At 39.7% G+C, this 10,029-nt stretch overlaps 1 protein-coding gene across 1 annotated transcript; it reads right to left on the bottom strand.

Annotated features, from left to right (window-relative positions):
* Positions 1–717: 717 nt before the first annotated feature.
* Positions 718–10,029, bottom strand: LOC107550061 (multimerin-2-like). The gene is made up of 8 exons (XM_016231289.1): positions 9,696–10,029; positions 6,979–7,101; positions 6,797–6,903; positions 6,540–6,620; positions 5,695–5,796; positions 3,928–4,346; positions 2,333–3,824; positions 718–2,122 (listed from the first exon to the last, which is right to left on the bottom strand). Exons 1-8 carry the CDS (start codon positions 9,956–9,958, stop codon positions 1,704–1,706), a joined length of 3,006 nt encoding a protein of 1,001 aa, XP_016086775.1. The 5' UTR covers positions 9,959–10,029; the 3' UTR covers positions 718–1,703.

Here is a 10,029-nt window from a genome sequence, read left to right as displayed (position 1 = left end):
CTCTGGCCTGAAGAATTTAAGTACAACCGGTCAAATATTGCCAACACCGCCGCCATACAAGATCTATTAATCTAGAAGATATGGTGACTTTCAATCTCTCAGAATGGCAGATCTGATCTGGCTTATTGCAGGTGTGTCGGTGCAGATGTATGCCCACTGCTACCGAATGCCACATAAACGTTGTAGTATTTTATCCAATAGCCTTCGAGTGAACCTCACTATATCACATCTGATTCATCAGTGTCAGGTTGGATTGCTGTTTTCAATGCCTCATTTAAACAGTTTTGCCTTGAATCTAATGTGACGCTTGGGAATCATATGACTCATAAATGTCTAATGTGATAGAATAATGCAAATGCATGTGCTATTTATTCATGTCATGTCATATAGTATAAATTACTGTGGTAAGATATTTTTACTTGCAGGACTATTAACACTGTTCTTGCAACTGACATTCTCAATGCTTTTACAGTGCAGCTCAACCTTTCAAATACTAAATTTATGACTTCAATATGAAATTCTACATTTAATGACTTCCTATGAAAGTGTGGGTGTGAATTATCATTATTTGTCATTTCTATAATGTGTAAAACTAGACCCTTTGTATGTAATTTACTGAAAAGTCAGGACAGGTAACTTTAGTTCAACTTTCATATACATGAAAATACTTTTTTTCATAACTTTTTTTTTCTTTTCAGAATTATTATTTTATTTTTTTCCAAGAGCGTAATCTCAAACTTAAATCACACAACAATGCATTATTAGCACTTGTGGAAAATACAGGTTTAATTTCAAAACCAGGGTCCTTTGTAAAATTGGTCATTGCTGCCTTCATGAATGTTATATTATCGGGGTGCATTTAAATAAGTTGTTATAGCAATCTGAGAAATATAAATCATACAGGTACAAAACCCTTTACTTTGCATTGAAGATTCAGATATCCCATTGCTTGTGTGTCTTTTCTAAATGTTTGGGCTGCAGTTGTCCTCAAGCCTATTCTGTCCATTGCAACCATGCCAGTTACTTTGTAAAATCATATTTGAACTAATTTAAGCTCATATGTCTAGAGAAATGACTACCCAATGTTTTTGTCTTAATTGTTTAATATGTAAGGAAACGTAAAATGGCCTGAATAATATGAACTTTGTTTTAATCTGGTTTTAAGAGAGGTGCCTTATGTTTTCCAAGAAAAGCTGTTCTGTACACAGAATTAGTCCAATGTATCAATTTTTAAGTAAATTACCTTATTTTAGTACACAATCATTATGGGGTTTTTTTCTTCTTGATTGACGTTTGCGTTGAATGTGATCAAACTGAATGAAGGAATTGCTGGATGTCCATTTTTTGATGTACAGAGTTTCCCTCACTATTGGTACTTTTGTTTTTTCATATTGCCTCAGGAACTTGTTTCCATGTATTCCTTGCCTTATTATTAGATCCTCCACATTTTAAAGATCAACAGAAGGGCTGGTGGTATCTAAATAATTCTGTTATATAACTGTCTCCCCCTTATTTCTTTAACTTACCATGTTTCTCAGTATTATTCCAGAATCAGATACAAAACAATATTTCAACAATTACTTTTTGCACCTTCAAGAAGAGGCTTCATGCATACAAAATACAACATGTCTGGCAGTGACGCACGCACAGTGCGTCAGACTCAGACGTATCCTCCCATGCTTCTGTCACTCACCCAGTTCTCTTCACAGCATGTCCTTGTGCTCTGTAATGAAGAGCAATAGTCCAGACAGTGTGTTGTCCCCAGGCTGCGCTTTTCGTAATGATCCATGCATCAAATCTAATGTAACTGTCTCCCCTTGCTGAAGCTCCAGCAAGGCGGCTCGGCTCACTGGTCCCATTTTCTCCCCTTGTTCCTGTCTGAGAGAGGCCACTGGAACTCCGCTGCGCTTTAATACAGCCAATGAAAGGCCTCTCTCAAAGTCTAAGGTTACTAAAAAGAGATAGAATCCAGTCTCAGGGGCCTGGAACACCCCTGATGTAGGATTAAAAGTACCACCATAGTTCACAGCTACGTTTTTCGATGTGAGCTCCCCATTTGGTCCTCTTCTGTAGTCCAGGGTTGTGATGAACACCACGGGGGAATGTGGTAACCAAGCATGTTCTGAAGAGATACAATTATTTTGATGATTTTTAGGTAAAAAAATTATCATTTTCAGTTAGAGGAAAAATGCTTTGTCATGATGTAGTTTTAGTGTTGTCCACTGATGGGCAGTGTTGTTGTATGTACACAATGCAGGTCTCTCAGTATCAAAAAACTTCATTCTTGTTCAAAATTAATGGCAAATGAAATAAATGTAGTAAGATCTCTTACCTCTTTCACTGTATCTTTTGCTTCGCTCACTGGAAGACTTTTCTTCTTTTTTGATCTGGTCTTCTTGCTTTAGACTCCCCCTTCTTCTCTTTCCTTCTTTTTTTCTCACCAGTCTCCAAACTTCATCTAGATTCAGGTTTCTGGTCGAGCTGATCAGTTCTTCTGTATTACTGAACAGTTTTCGAAACATTCTCAAATGATCCTCCAGGTTCTGACGTAGGGATGCTATATCTACCTGCAGTTCTACAGCAGAACCACCAGGTGGCACAGTGCAGTTTCCACAGCGTTCTTCCAGCATAGCTATTCTACCTGCTAATTGCTCCACCTCTTTTCCCAGACTCCAGAAGTCACTGACTGAATAATCCACATCCTCCTCTCCAGTCGAAGTGTCTGGTAAAGAGGACTGGTAACTTTCAGGGCCCCTCACCTGGTTATTTGTACCAGTCCCCTCTAAGTATGCCACTGGGTCATCTCTATTCATTTCATCTCGATCAGGATGCTTTCTCCGAAGGGAGGCCAGAATCCTATCATGTGTCTCAATCTTTTGCTGCATCACATCCATTTTCTGTAAAAGATCTGGGATACTGAGCTCTTTCTTTTGGTTGTGTGACCAGCGTGTGAATTCCAGGACCTCCTCTCCGAGTAGCACTTCCAGGACTTCAGAGTGGCGTATGGCATCGTTCAGGAGGGAAGAGAAGATGGCTGATAGGCCTTGAATTTCGTTCGACTTGTCCTTGTCCCGCTGCCTCAGGCCTCGGATCTCCTGCTGGCTGTCCAGGAGTGAAGCCTGTAGCTGGGACATGCTGTCTTGAAGACTCCTGCTTCTGCCCTGCTCAAAGGCCAATGATTCCTTTATGTTCAGCAGGCCCTGATGAAGATCCTCCATTTCGGTGACCTGATTCCTTTCTAGATCTGTCTCCTCAAGTGCAAGCTGGTTCTGTTTGGCTAAATGTGTCGCATTAGCCACCTCCAGCTCCAACCTAGCTAGTGAACTGCCAATCGACTTGCAGCTACAGGCCTGCTCTTCAACTGCTGAATCATTTTTTTGTAGTTGTTGATAGATATTGTCCAGGTCAAGCTCAATTTCTCTCAACTGACCTTCGTGTGCACTTAGGTTAGCTGTAAGCTCGCCAACGCTGTTGAGCACCCTGACACGAGTAGCCTCCACCTCCAGACCAGTCTCTGCAAAGTGGACCTCAGTTCGTTGTTTGACCTCCTCTAGGCTCTCTTCCAGGTCCAGTAGGTCTCTTTGCAAAGCCCGGACCGCTCCATCAGAGTCCTTAGAAGTCTCAGACAAGCTGCTGAGCTTCGCAGAGTTACTTTGTGCCTTCTCACCTAGTCGAGTGATGGCCTCCCACACTCCTGACTCCTGTGTTGGCTGGCCTCCACTCGGATTGACAAACTCAGCACGTTCTCTCTGCAGTGCCCCTTCCAGCTTCTTCTGGCCAAGTCTCACCTCCTCAACCAATTCAGTTAGAGACTGGAGATTCACCTGTTGGTATAACACAAAATATATTATATATTAATTTATGCACTTTTTTTATGTGCTAATTTTTTTGAGTAATCATTTCAAGTTGTCCTAGTGAATGAATGACCTGTGCATCCTGACTTTGACTGATCTGATCATCCATTTCTTCCTTCAGTTTTGTTAGGTTGTGTTTCAGCAGTTCTTGCTGGACCTGAAAGGCCCTCTCAAACTGGTCTTTCTGTGCGTCCAATTGGGTTTTCATTTGACTGATCTGGAGATGGCTGTACTCTAGTCTTTGCTCGATAGGTCCGCTATGATCTTCACCTCTGGTCATGGGCCTGTGTTCTTCCTGTTCCATCCGCAACTGCTTCAAGTCCTGAGACAATGCTTCCACCTCACTGGACAGATGTGTCAGAGTTTGATTGAAGCTTTCCAGCACTGGTTGAAGCTGACGCATCATAGTTGACATTAACTGATGCATCGACAGCAGAATGGATGAATCAAGGAATGGCAAAGGCTGAGAGGTAGGGATCCCTTCTCTGGCACCTGGAATATTGATAACAAGCCACTTTAATGTAAAGACTTACAATTTTTATACTTTTCAGATGTTAATTAGTGAAAACTACGGTGGCCCAGTAGTGCACAACGCAACAAAATCTCCACAACACAACAAAATTTCTACAACACAACGAAATCTCTACAACACAACAGAAACAAGCCGCAACGTAATGAAATTAGCACAACATATCAGAAGCAAGTCGCAACGTAACGGAAACAAGCCACAACACAGCATAATTTCTACAACACAACGAAATCTCTACAACACAACAGAAACAAGCCGCAACGTAATGAAATTAGCACAACATATCAGAAGCAAGTCGCAACGTAACGGAAACAAGCCACAACACAGCATAATTTCTACAACACAACGAAATCTCTACAACACAACAGAAACAAGCCGCAACGTAATGAAATTAGCACAACACATCGGAAGCAAGTCGCAACATAATGGAAACAAGCCACAACACAGCAAAATTAGCACAACACAACGAAATTAGCACAACACAAGGGAAGCAAGCCGCAACGCAATGGAAACAAGTCGCAACACAACAAAAACAAGCCACAGCACAACAGAAGCAAGCCACAACACGGCGAAATTAGCACAACACAATGAAAACAAGATGCTTAACACAACAAAATTAGCATAATGCAACAAAAACAAGCCACAACGCAATGAAAGTAGTCCTATGCATTGTGTTGTGGAGATTTTGTTTTGTCACGCACTACTGGGCCACTGTAGAAAACAGTGGATATATCAGCATATTGATTCCTCACACAGCTACAGAAATAGCTTTAAATCGCTGAGCTCATGCAGACAGTCTCCCTGCCAGAACCCTAGTCTCTAGGGGATATCACTGTGCCTGACGGGCCCTGCATGAGCTTTTACGGTGTTTTCATCAGGAATTACCCTTTCCTTACAGGCCTCCTAAACAAACACATTTCACTATGTCACTGAATATCTGACTTTCTACAGCTAATGCATTTTTGATGGATTCGAACTCGGTGCATTTAAACGGAATGAACTCGGTGGTTATAGATAGCATTTTCTTTGAATGAGGCTAGACTCCAGGAGAAGCTATAAACCTCTTTCCAATCATCTATTCTATGACTCATCTTGATCATGTGGTTCACTGATGACTTTTTGCCCTGTCTCCTTCCATCTGTGGGTGATTACATCATGGTGGAGTTTGTTTATAAGAAAGAGAGGATATCCTCCAGAAGACGTCATTGTTTAAGTAGTCAAGCCATTCACATTTGAATAGTGAAATCTCACATGCCTACTGTAATGTGTCAAGTCTAAATGTTCTTCCTGCATGCTGATTTTGCAGCTTACCAACAGTACTCTGGTTTGGTGAATAACCATGATTAGGAGCCTCCTGCATGGGTTTGTCAGCCCATTTTGCATCGTCCAATTGGCCAGTCCCCATTTTACCTCCTAAAGAAGAACAAACACATTTAGTTTGGAGAGAGAATGTGGGAAGGAAGTTGACCAGAACATTTTGAGTTTGAGGGTAAATATTGGGCCCACGCATATGCCTAGTTGAGAGGGGTTATTTTAGACCTTAAAGATTTTCCAACATCTAATCTAGAAGATTACAGTGCTTAAAATGCTTCACGATTGTTATATTTAATGACCCAATATATTATGAAACCAAATATTATTTTTACTAAGAATGTTTTTTTTAATGATATGAGGCTTAAAATATTTGGCACATGAGACTATTGTAAACAAACACATCGACTTCAAAGTTTAAGTAAAATATTACATTGATTAATGTGAGTTAAACTGCAAGAGTGATGAATGGATTATAGGATACCTTTTAAAAAGACACATAGACCTATTCTACACAGGAAACAAAGGCATGAAAGCACAAAGCATGGCTTCTGGGAAAATGTCCTGCCATCAAAAAATTCTAAAAAACATAACCTGCCAGATATTTTGGATATGTGGAAAACATGACTAAGTTGTTGTTATTCTTAAACATGATTGTTGCTTTTGCGTCCTGGCATAGGGCACTGTTTCTCCAGCTATCCAGTGCCAGCTGACTCTCCCTTTCCTGTTGAAGGACACTCACAGCCAAAGGCCTGCTGGATATTTCCTCTGTTTGTCAGAGAGGTTGTTTTAAAAAAAAGCAACCTTGCCGAAAAAGGAAAGGTTAAAGGTAAAACCAGCCTTGCCCAAAACAACAGACTTGCCTGAGCTGCCATTGTCATTAATATCAGACTTTAAAGCATGCGTCTCATCCTCTGGAGGTCTGTCTGGAAAAGATAGATAAAGAGGATGCAACAGATGAGTCACCAAAACTGAATGGACTGCTCAACTGATGTTTTCCTTTGAAAGTAGCCAAAGACCAACACGCATATTGCTAACATATTGTATATGTACATCTGTGTAAAATGACATTGAAATTGAATGTATTTGCATGCAATGTTACCTTTTTCCAAGCAGTTGTGTCCTCCATATCCTGGGCAACACATCCAGTGCATAGAAGAGAGTGCTATCTGCTTCTGCTTGTATACAGGCCGTGAGGACTGCCTATACCTAATGATCACCATCATCAACATCCAGAAAGCAAAGCATAGTAGAAACTTATGATCTGAGGTTTATGTGACTCACATGATTATTTGACAGTCAGGAGCTCCATCAGAACAGGGGTTCACAGAATTCACAGTCTGAGTCTCCGTAGCGCCGAGTACAGCTGTGGTGACCATACGGTGATTTACATACGCACACCAGTTTCTGGCAGGAGATAGAAGGTTTGGGAAGATAAAACATAGAATACAAGAAGAAAGACGAGGGAAAAGTGAAAGTTGAGAGCAAAGATTACAAGCGATCACAGTCTGATGAAGATATATGCTCTTGAGCCCCTGTTTCTTCCTGTTGTACCCTTCCCAACTTGCTCAGGGCTAGATATAATCGCTGAGCAAACGGTTTTGTATGCCGTTCCACTGGCAAGTTCATTATGTTTGTTTTTAGCTTTCTGTTGTATCGGAGAGAATCTGATGAGCCCACACTGATTACATTGTCTACACATCCTCAATCTTATTTTGGCAAGTCTGTGCTTTTCTGTGGTGTTGTATTTCGTAAACATACAGTAAAGTATATTTTGTGAAAAACGACCCAGTTAGAGAAGTTGTCACACACTAAAAGGTGTGTTTGGTGGCAACTCTTCTCAATTGCTCAAAAGTTGTGTAATCGCATTTTATTGGCCTCATTTCCCAACAGTGATGAACGCTATAATTGCTGATTATGTATAAACCGTGGGCTGTTCTCATTTTGAACATTATATAAGAGCTGACTGAAAAATACATAAACAGGATTTTCCATGTCAGTTCCCTTTCTTTCTGCTGCATGTTTGTTTTCATGCACAGTTTATTCCTCTCAAATGACTTGGATGCTTTTCTTAGAGGCTGTTCTCATGGCATGGGTTTCTGCATATGCATCCATGTTCCAAGTTTTTATTGTGTTTCTATGGGACATATGATGCATTTTTGAACTCTGTGACGTTTCAGCATTCAGTGTCAAAGGATCAGCATTTTGAGATGGCTTGTAAAAACACTTGAACTTTGAAAACATGTTTCTATTCTTTTCTTGCTCTTTTCAAATGCAAGAACACGTCCTGTATGAACGACCCCTTACTCGTGCTTTTTCTACTGACCTTCCTTTGTGCATCCGATGCAGAAACAAAGAGATTAGATAGCGGTGGGCTGTCCTGTTTCCTCTTGTTGCCACTTTGAACCATATAGTCCTTTTGTTCAGTAAAACATCAGCCCCTATTCAGACACTGATTCGGTCATAGTTTGGCTGAATGCTGTCCTGTCTGCAACTTTATGGCTTTATCATTAATCTGTCTCCATGTACCCACATCTGAACATTCTTCATCAGTCTACCTTTCTTTCATCTTTAGCCCTCTTTTATCTCTTCTATTTTCCTTTAAACACCTAAACACTTTTGATTAAACACTCCTCCTATGTCTTTTCTGGACACAGCTGTTGCTCATATTCTTTTGTTCTGGTCCAGACTAAAAGGTAAATGCCCTTGAAAACTGCTGTAGGGGTACCTTTCCTCTGCCTCACTTTTATGCTGTACTGAGCATGCTCAGTCCGGTCTAATTCCTCTCATTGAATCTCATCCTCAAGAAATCAGCATAGAGCTCCCAAAGAGAGTTAATGTGTGTGTTACCAAGACTAAAATATCAGCTAACACATTTGAGCGAAGTGAACAGCTAAACATTTGCATGTATGTATTGGATTTCACACCGAGTTGGAACTCAGTCACTCTATAATACTTTCCCACCCAATTGTTTCAGATTAGATCACTGAAGCTCTAACTTGTATTTTCATTGTAAGATTACTGTAATCAAGCCTCCCGGGCAACTTCATTTCAGAACAAAAGGAGAATACAATGGACTTTAGCCAATGTTAACGGCATATTTAATATTGAAACTAATGAAAACAAGACTGTGTGGGATACATGTACAGTCTGTTCAGTGGGTTGTACTGTTGTATACTGTAGTGTTGGTTGTTTAGCCAAATAAATAAATGAATACAATTCCAGAGCACATATAAAACCAGTCACACATGACTAAACATTTGAAAAAGCTGAATCTTAAATGCTTTACAAATTAATTTTGTAGACAAAACAAAAAAACATCTATATATGAATTACAAATACAATTACCTTAAAAAATACATTTTATAATTCCGAATTTATTACAAAAAGTACTATTATTTTTTTATACTATATGATTTTAATAACATGTTTTAAATGTATTTATTTAATTAGTTATTTTTTATTATTTTATTTTTCATGAATAGGTTGGGCCAGACAGAGAAAGAAAAGCAGCTAACAAGTGGAAAAGCATCCCAGGATGCACCTCATTAAGCAGAAAAAAAATGATTACATTTGTGATCTCAAGTAGATGCTCGGCTACTTTGATTTGGAAAAAATGTAAATATTAAATGGTGATTTATTACATTTTGATTTAGAACCGCTTTTGTTCACTATCATTTCTATTTTAATTTGAGTTCAAGTTATTTCATAGTTTTGGATTTAGTATTATTTTACAATGTGGTAAGTAATAATAATAATAATAATAAATTTGTTGTTCCAGATGTCTGACTAGTAGTGTAAAAGAAGAAAACAAGGGTTATGCAAATTAGAGGTGAAGTCAAACAAGACAAATATATGAACACATTTACAAATAGAACAAATATATTCTTCACACCTTTTTTATCACTCATGTCAAATAAAATATTCTCACCTGAGTCACACAAAATTGTATATACAGTTATAAATACATATGGTTTGAACAATATGTCAGTTTGACTCACCCTCTCTGTGCAGATGGATGTACAGTCTCTCTTGAGGGGGATGCTGAGTTTTGAGGTTTGCCCTCTGAAGGCTTCGGGATGCCGTGATGTTCATGTGGCAAGGGTAGGTGAGCTGTCCCAAAGGTGCCAGAAATTCGCTGTGCCCTTCCTCTAGTCCCCACAGTCTCCTCTTCCTCCACGTCAGGGTCCCTGGCCCTCACCTCACTGTGGCAGCTCAGAGAGTTCAGCACGGCCAACAGCAACAGAGGCAGAGTTTGGGCCATCTTGCTTTCCAGAGGTACTGAAAGTTTCCTCCGGATGGCAGTTTTTAAAACTAGCCTTAAACAATCCTGGA

The sequence above is a fragment of the Sinocyclocheilus grahami genome, unplaced genomic scaffold (assembly GCF_001515645.1).
Source record: "Sinocyclocheilus grahami isolate Dianchi unplaced genomic scaffold, SAMN03320097.WGS_v1.1 scaffold386.1, whole genome shotgun sequence".
In the NCBI taxonomy this organism is placed as follows: domain Eukaryota; kingdom Metazoa; phylum Chordata; class Actinopteri; order Cypriniformes; family Cyprinidae; genus Sinocyclocheilus; species Sinocyclocheilus grahami.
Note: the sequence above shows the minus strand (reverse complement) of the source record. Positions and strands in the feature narration are given on the sequence as shown.